Source organism: Musa acuminata, chromosome BXJ3-8 (genome assembly GCF_036884655.1).
Source record: "Musa acuminata AAA Group cultivar baxijiao chromosome BXJ3-8, Cavendish_Baxijiao_AAA, whole genome shotgun sequence".
NCBI lineage: Eukaryota > Viridiplantae > Streptophyta > Magnoliopsida > Zingiberales > Musaceae > Musa > Musa acuminata.
Window position 1 is genome coordinate 541,387 of NC_088356.1, and position 12,806 is coordinate 554,192.

The following is a 12,806-nucleotide window of genomic DNA, read 5'->3' on the forward strand; positions in this document are numbered from 1 at the left end:
GTAGTTAATTATCTATATATTATTTCTACTGAAATTTATCTACAACTCTCTCTACTTCTCCTTGTACAACTAAGTTGGCTCATGTTATCTGATGCATCTTTATTTCTCTTTTGGATGTACTCAGACCATTATAACTGTCTTTTTCTCATTTTATCATTTGTTGGACGTAAATGTTCATGAATATAGACATTCCTTTATCCTATTCTCTAGTAGCACTAAACAACTGTCTTGGTGTTCTCAAATTTGCAACATTAATTTATCGTATATGTTTCTAACTCGGGTATTGCCAAACTGCCCGAAACGGTACATAGTTAGATTGTAACTATACCTCTGTTCAAAATTCTTGATTGGCCTTATAAGTTCTTTTAATCAAATTTTCAATTCATTAAACAGTTAATAAGTGTAATAAACTCCTGATGGCCTCCTTCACTTTAATCATTTCACTTCAATTCTATGAATAATATCTTCTTCTATCTCTCTTTCCTACCGAATAATCTTTATAAATGTCTTAAACCTTTAGAACTTTTTTCCATCATGTTCTGTGAATTTAAACGACTTAAAGATGATAATGACCATTATAATCCATTTCTATCCATTATAACATAATAAAGGCTCTTATGTGACAGAAGTGATGGCCATTATCAAATCTCAACTGTCCTTCGAACAGAACTGTCTTGTGTTATGCCTTAGATCCTTGTTTTAAATTGTTTATCAGTGCTGTATTTATTATGGCGGTATAGTTCTATGAAGTATCTTCTTTATAACATATTTCCATAAAATTGGCTTTTGAGACATGCTTCACTTAGTTTACAAAATAGTGCATTTAAATTTTGGTATTGTATTACCATAAATCAATATTCTTTACATGAATGGATAGTCATCATTGGCTTTTATTTTTAATGTAGCAAGAACAGTACAAGGGTTATATTTCAATCTTAGTCTTCTATTACCATGAATCGAGATTCTTTAGATAGATGGATAGTCATCATTGATTTTTATTTTTAATGTGGCAGGAACAATACAAGGGTTATACTTTTCCACTTGCTGTATGCATAGTGTTGTCAGGCATGTACGAAGATGACAGTGATAATGCTGAAGATATTGTGTACACTGGTCAGGGTGGACACGATTTACTTGGTAGTAAGCAGCAAATTCGGGATCAAAAGTTGGAACGTGGTAATTTGGCATTAAAGGTTTGTTTGATAGCACTATTCTAGTTACTTTGTGCTAAATTTGTGCAGATGAATTAAAGTTGCTGAGCCTAATCTTAAGAGAAATACACTAATCACCCTTAATTCTTCCTAGTTATGGAATAATTATTTAATTATGTCAAATGATAAATAAAACATAGTAAGAACTTACCTACCTTTAATTGGAAAGAATTTTCACCAAATCTAGATTTCTAATCCCTCTAACTGAAGGTTTGATTTGTGCTAATAGCTCATTAAGAAGTTTACTCAAGTTAAGAGTGACAGAGAGATTGAGAATGAGCATGAGTGAGAGTTAGTGAGAGGCGTAGGACATATAAGCGATTGAAACCATGGTCCAATGGTCAATTTGATTGTTGAACCCAAATTTACATGTGATTCAATTGGTATGATCGAAGTTCGATCATTATCGATTGTTACATTAGTAATGATCGAGTTTCGATTGCATCAGGTGGGGGCCATACCACTTGATATGTACCCTGTTTCCTGTGTTCCTCCACTCGAAGAGGTATTGGGCGGGCCGATTCGTAGCACTTGTATCATATTGTTTCCCGGGGGGGTACAACAAATAATGTGTTCATGCCTCATGGTCCCTACTAATGGTGGAACTCCTGTGCTATTTAATTATATCGTCAACTTTAGCATTACAGGAATGAGACTCCTAAATCTTGAAGTAACCAATGTAACCAAAGCAATTCTGATGTAGTATAAGCAAGAGCATGATAGTCTGCTTTGGTACTTCAACGAGCAACAACACTATGTTTTTTACTCTTCCAGAAAATCGAAGAATCACCAAAAAAGAAACAATATCCGGTAGTAGATTGTCTATTAGTGGGATCACTTGCCCAATCAACATCTAACTGAGTATACACGAAGCACTAGGAATGCCTCAATTAAAAAATGAAAGCCATTAAAACTTGTTCTTTTTATGTAGCATAAGATTTGAAGTACAACATAATGAACACACTGAGGCGTCGACATAAATTGGTTAACTAAATAAATTGCATATGATATATCCGAACGTGTAACTGTCAGATAAACAAGATTACCAACAAGTTAATAAAGAGTTGCATCTTTTAAAGGCTCTCCTTTTGTGGCATATAATCTTTGGTTCAATACGTGTGTCTGTTACTTTATTGTCAGAACAAAGAATTTGTCTTTTGAGAAAATTGAGTTTAAATCATTTTGGAAAAAAGTTTTATATGTATCAAATAACTCAAATCGGTTATGCATCAAATAAATCTATGTAAAACATGAGAAATCATCAACAAGGATGACAAAATAATTAGATCCACCCATAGTGGGTACCTAGGAGATGGACCTCATGCATCAAAATAAACTAAATCAAAAGGCGTAGAAGCAAAGGAATTACTAATAGGAAATGGAAGGGCAATTTGTTTTCCCATTTGACAAGACATACATTCAAAATGACGAGAAGAAACCAAACCCAATTGACCAATATTGATTAAAGGTTTTAGTTGAGAAAGTGAAGTATGTCCTAACCGAGAATGCCAAAGACCCAATGGAGCATGTTTCACAATTTTCTGAGTGATGCAGCAGCTGTAGAAGGAATACGAAGTCGAGTGAGGAAGAACAAATATCCAGCTTTACGGCCTGTCCCAACAATCTGACCAGTCTGTGGATCTCGCATATTACGACCAGTAGAAAAAAAATGAACATCAAATCCCAGGTCACATAATTTATCATCTGACAATAGGTTTAATAAAAATTGAGGAACAAAATATGTATTAGAGATTGTGAGATTGGACGTAAAAATTGAGCTAATATGACTTAAATTGTTGACCCATTAGTAGTGTGAATATTAAATGCAGGAGTTCTAAAAGAGTATTTTAAAGAATTTGTTGTCATATAATTTGCACAAGTTGAATCAAGAAGCCAAGTAGTATTACTTGACATGTCAGGAATTATAAAGGCAGAATGAAGTGATATACAATATGAAACCTTGTTGACTATAGCTTCAATATCTGTAGCAGAAAGTGTTGGGCTAATGGAGGAAGACTTGATAGTTGCAGTTGCAGTGGTCTTTCTAGTAAGTTTACAGCATTCTTGAATTGTATGTCCAATCTTATGACAATACCTTACAAATTGGCTTTTTCTATTCTCCATTCAAATTACTCGTAGCAATGGACGAGGTGAAGGGTGGAGAACTCCTAGATGGGTTCTGGGACACTAGGAAGAGGAATTGTGCCACGACCATTTTGGCAATCTTGTTGGAGATGGGGCCATTGACATAGGTGATGTGCTCCTTGAGGAGGTGGGAGAAGACGTCGTACGAGTTCTCGCCATGCTTGTTTGAGGGGATCTAGGGAGGGAGGACTTTTGCCATTGAAGGAAGAATTCTGGACTTTTGTTGAGGAGAACTACAACTAAAGAGAATGGCGGTCGGACTTTTACCCCCGTTGAAGAAGGCCAAATATATGTAAAAGTGCAACGATCTGTCTACGTGACCTTGACATATTTGGACAGCGATGGTCCGGACAGGATGTAGAGGAAAGAGCGACGGAACAAAGAAGGGCATGCAAAGGGCAGCAACAACGATAGTAAGGGTAACAACAGGTAGGAGGTGGAGATTGGATGCGACAGATTTGGAAGGTCGTGATAGATGTGGAAGGTCGGCTGTGATGGGGAGGTTGTCTGCTGCTCAAGGGCGTTGGTTGTTGTTGGTGAAGATCGGAGGTCAAGGGGGATCCACATTGATCGTCAAGAGAGGGTTTTTGCTTAGCAGTCGATCGACGAAGAAGACGACAAATATATGAGATTGGAGAGGAGAATGACAAGTTGTATGATTTTCAGTCGATAGGAAGAGGGGGAGCAGAGATGTTCATCCAGGAGAACATAGCTGCATCGCTGGAGCAAATCAGAGGGAGGGTTGTGATTGGGTGTCATTGGAACTGCATCATCAAAAGGATGCAATGAGGGACCCATAGTAGCCTTCGGGAGAGAACAAAGTGCAGTGAGTGATGATCATGTCCTTTGCCTTGTGATCGTGAGTCGTCGAACGGAATCTAATTTGGGGATGGACAAAATTGCAGCAGCGGTAGTGGTGTCACTGACCCTTGGACAGGAAGAATCGTGGTGGTAAATAGCGATTGGAGGAACTTGATTGAGGGATGTGCAGTGATGGAGGGCTGCGGTTTGGTGATATTGTTTGATGGTGAAATCAATGAATCAGGAACAAGCAACAATGATTGGAAAGCTACATTGGAGGCGGAAGTATTTGAGGAGACTCGATTGTGCTTAGCGACGAAGGGTTGTGACAGTTGTGAATAAAGTGAAAGGATTAGAACAAAGGGAAGGATCAAAACAGAAGCTCGGATAACATGAAAAAGTGAAAGGAGGAAGAAGAAACATATATTTTATTGATGTTTATTCTGTATACATCACAACCCTATTTATAGGATGAAAGTCAATCAAATTAGTCTCATAAATTGAGAACTCAAGGGATGTCAAATCCCTCTTGTATGGTAGGAATCTGGGAAAACATATGGCGATCATATCAAGGGATTTGAGATCCCTTTACATTGTAATTTCGACAACATTCATTTCCAAAGTCCTTTAGTCTTAGTTTATGTACTAATAATAGTAACATGATCATAAGAATAGTTGACACGAGAAGATCTATAGGTTTCATAATTGCAGTTACAAGTCAATTTGTTTATTTTTGATGCCATTTTATGAAATGAAATAAATGCAAGAGAGTGAGATGAGAAGAGGAAAAGAATGAAGCAAGATTCAGCGAGCACAAAAAATATCACAGTTTTGTGTTTTCTTATAAGCCACAATTTTTTCTCCGTCCTTGAAGACCCTTAGTGGAGCTGCTTAAAATATGGTCATTGGTCTCTGACTTACGAAGATTTTCTTATCCTTTCCTTCCCTAGATTGGAGTCGGTGAAGACAAAATACGTTTATAAGAGAAATTATAAAAAATACATAACATATTTTGAAGCTACTTGAGTGGCTTAGATGATTCAAAATGTAGATATATTATACAAATTATTGGTAAAAAATCTTTATGCTTTTGCCTGGAATAGCAGTTGTGCTTGTCTATACGCATCGAATTATATTTAAGGTATTTTTCTTCTACAAAAAATATAGTTTGAATCAATATATAGATTATTAGTGGCCTTTCTGCCATCACAAGCTGCCAAACACAATTTTACAGTAACTGTATGCTAAACTAAGGACTTTAAAGAATGATGTAATAAACATTTTTTTTTTATCTATATGCTTTTGCATATGTTTCTTTTCTAGTTTCAGAGAATTATTTGCCTCTTTTTCTGTGCAGAATAGCTGTGAATGCGGTTCACCTGTTAGGGTTGTTCGTGGGCATGAATCACAAAACAGTTACTGTGGAAAAGTTTACACATATGATGGTTTATATAAGGTTTGTTATGGAAGCATGTTTTAACATTTAATTTCTTTTTATTGGTTCTGCATGTTCAGGTTGCTTTTTGCCTAGTTGGTGAATGTAATGTCTTACAAGATGTATGTTCTAATACGTAGAATAAGCATATGATTTCTTTTGAAGCTTATTTTGCAACATATTGGGCATTTTGTTCCATATAGAATATTATTTTCTTGTGGAATCTTTTATTACTGTTGACATTTTTTTGTAGCATGGCCAATTCTTTAATTTTATTTTGTAAATATTTTGTTTATAAGACATAAATGAACTTTGTTAGAACTTGTACAAGCATTGCTACATTAACCAAACCTGTCTTTATCAACCAAAAGCCAAAAAATTTTTAATTGATATACTTTGTGATCAATATCACCTTGACTCCTGCATGTGATACCTATTATTTGTTGAGCATGTTCCATGTAGGTCAAATATGTTGCTCTTGGATTTTTGATTTTTAATATAAAGTGATAGAGATGGATATTATTAGATTTTGATGCTTGTTATATGCCCATCTGTTTTTGGGTGATTCTCATTTTCATAGAAGTGCAAAGCAACTTGTAATTTTATTACTTTGCATAATCTTGGTTTGGTTGCAATGAGTTGGTTTAAGATGGAGTAGTAAGAGTGTGTAGAACTCTCTTGAACCTGACTTGAGAAGCCTATGAGTTGAGGTTTCTTGACTAAGACCTGGCATACTTATGTTGATAGCTCGTGTTTGGATGAGTTAGGATGGCAAGTTAAATTTCACTTTATTCTTTAGGTATAAAAAAATCTAGATGAATTAGGACCCATTTAATGATACCCAATGTAGAGCATATTGCGTGACTTGAACCTGACCAACCGATCCACCAATCAACACTTCTTGACTTACATCAACTGATTAACTGACGAGTCATCTTAAACAATTTTTGTTTAGGTTGAGATTGGGTCAATGCTATGTGTTTGACATTCTCACCTTGACTCCTTGTTTAATTGACAATAGTAGTTAATCTTTCCATGTGTGATTGTAGAGGCGTATATTTTTGCATTGTCAGACATTATGAAAGAGTGATGCAGCCTTTTGGACTAGCAGTTTTATGTCAGTTAGATCAGGGTGGTTTCATGTCTGGTTGTGCCTTAGTTTCATTGTTTTATGTAATTTTGAGTTAAAAATGATGTAGATGATTTTATCCATAATTTCAATAATGTCAATTATATTCTACAAGTTGGAAAAGTATTATATTTTAATAAAACCTTATATTATTTGTAGACATTTGTTGTTCAATAACGATAATCAAGGAGGGTGAGGCATTACCTATGTATAATGTTCCTGAGTAGATTAGATAAAAAATAGGAAGGTTTTGATACATTTCAAAATAAAAGATGAGAAATCCTTTTCTTTTCCACCTGGCTTTAAATTTTGATCCACATAAAGGGCATGTGAGACTCTTGTCAATGCAGGATTAGTGTATGTAGCCTTACTTTTAATTATTATTTCGAGGGATGGATCCGTGATAAGGCTCATTCTCTTAAATTTTGATCCATATATTTTAGAAAATGCTATAATATCTGTATTCATTTATTATGTCATCCAATAAAAGAGATTTTGAATGGTTTGTTTCATTCGGGAAGATTTTATTGTATTTGAAAGTTAAAGATGACATTTTATTATTTTTCCTCCTTTAGTATTAAATTTAGGTATATGAATATTAGAAAGACATGATAATATTTGTGTTTATATTTTGTGGAAGAATGAAAATAAAAGCAATGTTGAAGCATTTCAGTTTGGCTTAGCAGTGAATCGGTTTGACTAAAAGAATAAGTCTAGTCCCATTGGATTTTGACAGGAAACCAACATTAATAATTGTCAACTGTTAGAGAGGGTAATTTTGCCATGATAAAAGTATAGTTGTTCTTAATTTTTAATGCACTCATATTAGGATATTGTATAACCATATCTATATCATGATAGTTTATGCTCGTATTAGTTTAGTTGCCATGACAGTATTGCTGTAAAACAGGACAGTATCCCTATCATGCTATTTTACACCCACACAATATTATTGTAAAATAGGGAGCAAACAGTTGCATCATCGGTCATGGACAAAAGTGAAATGCCTCGTAAATTGGAGCAGAAATAAGATTTATGTCAAGCCTAGGTTTATGATGTCTACTTAAAGCTAAGATTTCATGTCAATTATATTGAAAAGATATGAGATATTTCTATATAAAAATTTAAAAGGAAAATTTTATATATTAAGAAATTAGTAGTTTGCTATGCTTTTATTTTATGCATATCCATATCATGATACTTTACTCTCATATTAGTGTAGATGTCATGACAATATTACTATAAGGGTAGTATCACTATCATTCTATCTTTTACACCCACACAATATTATTGTAAAATAGGGGGCAGACAGTTGCACCATAGATCGTGGACAAAAGTGGAATGCCTCGTAAATTGGGAGCAAAGATAAGGTTTATGTCAAGCCTAGGTTTATGATGTCTACTTAAAGATTTATTGTTGATTATATTGAAAAGACATGAGATATTTCTATATAACTTGTAGATAAATAACAATTAAAATGATAATTTTGTATATTAAGAAATTAGTAGTTTGTTGTAAGGTTCTTAATCTTGTATCATACCAGTGTACCGAGCTTTGCTCGGTACGGTATGGTACTGTATATCAAGTGGTACGCTAGGGCATATTGAGTGGTTCGCCTAAAAGAAGCATAAAACCCTAAAAAAATATCTGAAAAATAGAAAAAAAATTAGGATAAGGTTTTTAAGTTAGAAATAAATATACATTTAGTATAGTTTTATCAAAACTAATGTAAATTAGGTAAGCATATTGTCACATATTTTTTTTCGAGCTTCGAGGAGTAGTCTTGTACAAGGTTTGCAATTTCGATCCATTTCGAATCGTCCTTCCTTTAATATTGAATTATCTACAAAAAAAATTATTTGAATTGTTAGATTATTTTGTATACAACTTTAACTTTAAGATTCAAATGAATTAAGTAATCATAGGTATAGATATACTTGATTTCATCATCAAAATGAACGACGAGCCTCCACGAGTGGTGGATCGGGGTCCTCGATCCTATATATTTGTATATCAATATGATATATTTGTCGAATCCAATCCTGAAATTGATCCCACGACATAGTGTATTGATACATCGTATGTCATTGGTGTATCAATGTGGTAATGGTCGTAGGTTGATCGTCTTGAATCACATGTGTCCGAGGCGGCTCCTGAGGCATGTAATAGTGTATTGACATTGTTGCTCGGAGAAGTATGACCAACTATCACCGTATTGTTGTTGGCTGTAATTTTCTCCATAATATCGATGGTTGTGAATATAATGGGCTTCTTTTTGTTTCTACGTTGTGTAGGCTCTGTCATATCTGCTCAAAATTATCCTTTGACTTTCTTTTCCCCTTCCATGCATAAACTTGACCAGTATCTCGTCGAGTGTCTCGCCAAGTTTCTTGTCGAAATCGATCGGTACCAGTTAGTAATTTCGATCGTTATCGTTCGAAATAGCCTTGTATCGCTTGATACAGGGCCAAATGCTTGATATCGCTCGCAGTGATTGAAAAAGGCGCTCGGGCGCTCGCCTAGGCGCTCGGGCGAGGCGAGGCGAGGTCCGAGCGCCTCGCTAATCTCCCAGGCGGCGCGCTTCAAACAGGCGCCGCCTGGGCGCTCGTCCGAGCCCAAGCGCTGGGCGCTTCGGGCGAGCGCCTGGGTAAACCAAGGCGACCGAACTAGGATTTTAGGTCTGGTTCGGTCCTGGTTCGGTTGTTAGTTGGTTCAATCGAACCAACTAAACCGATATAACCCTTACCCAACCCTAACCGCTGCCGCTCCCAATCCCGATCCCGATCTCGCTGCTCGCCGCTGTCGCTGCTCGCAAACGCTGTCGTTGTCGCCGCTCGCTGCTGTCGTTGCTCGCAAACGCTGCCTCTGTCGCCGCTCGCGCCTCCCGTTGCTCGTCGCTCCTGCTCCCGCTGCCGCTGCTCGCCGTTGTCGCTGCTCGCGCCTCCCGCGAGCCCTCCCACGAGCCGCTTCCACTCCCTTTCCCGCTGCCGCTGCCGCTGCCGCTGCCGCTCGCCGCTGCTTCCTCGTTTCTCCGTCAGTAGGCTTATACTGTTAATATTAAGTTTATTTGAATTTTGAAATGATTAATTTTCAATATTGTTAATAGATTAATAATAGGGGAAAGAAAGAAGTTGATGGTTGAAAGAAATATTGATGGTTGAGGATCATTAATCTAAATAATCTATTAGATTGGTAATCAACCTCTTTCTACAACCATTAATTTCACGTTATCGTATTGTAAATAATTATATTTATTAATTATATTATATATTTTTTATATTTTAGCAACTCGCTTCGCTCGGGCGAGCGCCTCGGGCGTTTTTGGACCTTGGCGCCTAGCGCTTTTTAAATCACTGATCGCTCGGTAGCAGGTGGTCCACATGTCGATCTGCTAGTGGATTGGTACGTACCACCCGTACTGGGCGGTAAGGTATAGTATTGCAAACCCTACTTTGCTGTGCTTTTGTTGTAGTTAGAATAAGTCAAATAATGAATCTTAGTAATGCAAGGGAAGTTAAAAGAAGACCCAAGAATATTTTACTAAAAATTATAAATAAGACCAAAGAATATTAAATGTTTTACTAAAAATTATAAATAAGGATTTAAATTATTTAAATTTAATTAAGAATATTGCTACATGCTCAGCTTAATGGCAGTAAAAGATCAATATAGGCGATCTGGAATTTTGTGACCTAGCATTTACTCTTAGGAAAAATATGATTAATTATGTTGTAACAAGTAGTGTTTTCAAAAGGCACTCGAGCGAGGCAAGGCATGAGCGCCTCGTAACACCTCAGGGCAACCTACTGTTCATCCGCAGCCTTTGTTTGCATTGTTCACTGCCTTTGTACACTTCGTCTATCGTTGCAACTTCATCTACTGCCATTGGTAACCTCGTTCACTTCATCCGTTGTAGCTTTGTCCGTCGTCGTTGGTAACCTTACCCGCTTCATCTGCCATTGTAGGTTCATCCGCTGCCCTCTCCATCTTCTTAGTTTGCTCTCTCCATTAAATCACAATAACATGTTCAATACTGCTAATCAAGGTTTTCTGTATCACTCGAGATGGTATGGTACCGACAGTACATACTGGTCCAACAGGCGAGCGAGACATGGATTGCGTTGGATCGTGCGGTTTCTGTTTGGGGGGCGTATCACGGGATAGATCCTCTTGTATCGGGTGACATGTTTGAAATTGGACTATTATTGACTTGTACCGGTCGATAACAATTAGATTTTGATTGATTTTGATGGATGGCCTTGATTAACCTGATCCCAACAGTTAATTTGATCGTCGGCATGCCCCGGTCGATACACCGGTATGGAGCTGTATGTGCCATACCATTGGCCAGCTAGCATGTTCGGTCAGCACAAGAAGTCGAACCTTGTTGCTAATATCATGAATTTTGATTCTTGTATGGAGATAATTGAGAAGTTGTCTTATTTCACTCGTATTGATTATGATTTTCTAAATTCTTTGCTATTATAAAACTTTCCTAGACTAGTTGGTTCTTCTTCACCTGCTCTGATTTTTGGTTTGGCATTTATTCTGGTTGTTCAAATACTCTTTTGTCAACAGGTTGTAAAATACTGGGCTGAAAAAGGTGTCCGGGGGTTCACGGTATACAAATTCAACTTGAAGAGGCTCGAGGGTCAGCCTCATCTGACAACTAACCAGGTCTTTCAACTGATTATGTGAACTAATGTAGCCATTTAATGTTATTGTTGCTTCTGTCTTCTTTGAGTCTTTTTGAGATGCTTCTTTTCTCTTCCTTCCTTTCTCTTTATTTGTATCTTTTTTCTTCTTTAGTGTGTACCCAAGCGAAGAGTGGAAGTCCTTACTCCATAAAATAGTCAAATAGGCTGCTTAGGTTTAATATACTCATAAATTACAAACCCCATCTACTTTACTCAAATAACTATAATTAGCTGTTATTTAGCCAGAAAGAAAGATATTCTTTTAAGTTATGCATTTTTTTAATCCCAAACTCGTACATATTACAGAAATTTAACAAAAAAACTTATGAAACAACTTACAAATGGCTCTGAAACACTCATATCTGTAGATCGAAAGAAGCAATGAGGAAAACTATATATGGATTTCAGAATGTTGATTCAATTGGTGCTTAGTGGCAAGAAAGGATATGTGCAACTGATCCCAGAAACTGTAGGCCTTTGATCACTTATTATTAATTTTTTATATTTTAGAGGCACCCTTGCTAATGATTGGTCCTAGATGAAGGTAGTAACCTTGCAAAGGAGCAATGCATACAGTCCTTTCTTTAATAGTAAAGAGGTTGTTTTTATGAATCAAACCGTTGACACAAGTTGCAGAGGTGCAACCTCACTGTTGACACAAAGTCTTGCCAGCAGTAGTTGAAACTGATCTAGTTTCAAATTTGAAATTCTATGTGTTTATGCATATTATTTTGAATAAAATTTTTGGGACATGCTAGCCATTGTATTATAATACATATTGATTTCTTATAGTTATTATTATCTTATTGACTTAGAAAATAATTATTCAAAATTGTTACTTGAATCATGAGTGTTTCTTTTGGTTTGTTATGGTGTACTGATTGGCTTGTTTCTTGTACCACATTTGCTTGATTGTCTCTTCCATATGTGTGTTAATTTCTCGATATAAGTTATAACATTCAGTTTGGATCCAACTTCTAATGCTTTTTCAGTGACTTTTTGGTATAGAATTATGCTAGCTCCTTTGGTGTTTGCATTGTAAAAAAATGAAGTATATTCTATGATGACAAAAGAACAGATTCATATGTTGTTTTAACACCATGTTGCTTATTCTTGTTGATACACGTCTTTAGGAAAAGCATATGGAGATGCCCAATGTAAACATTCTGGTATACAATGGTGACATAAGCTTGTTTACAACTTTACAGTGTGAAGATTCATATTGTATTCTGCACTTGATATATTTTGTGCAAAATAGTAATTATTTTAGTTATGACTTGATGTTCTTGTTGACATTTATTTACATCATATTGCTTTTTTATCATAGGAGTGTAAATAGGTCTAAGAAGCATAGACAAAAACATGACATGACACAGACATGGCGACAT

At 36.1% G+C, this 12,806-nt stretch overlaps 1 protein-coding gene across 3 annotated transcripts in view; it reads left to right on the forward strand.

The window, feature by feature from the left end:
* LOC135645970 (histone-lysine N-methyltransferase, H3 lysine-9 specific SUVH4-like) overlaps positions 1-12,806 on the forward strand; it is a 39,095-nt gene that overhangs the window by 4,919 nt on the left and 21,370 nt on the right. For all 3 annotated transcript variants that reach the window (XM_065164962.1, XM_065164963.1, XM_065164961.1), the window contains exons 7-9: positions 1,014-1,193; positions 5,515-5,613; positions 11,300-11,398. In XM_065164962.1, the coding sequence (XP_065021034.1) occupies positions 1,014-1,193; positions 5,515-5,613; positions 11,300-11,398 (378 nt within the window). The remainder of the gene's footprint in view (positions 1-1,013; positions 1,194-5,514; positions 5,614-11,299; positions 11,399-12,806) is intronic.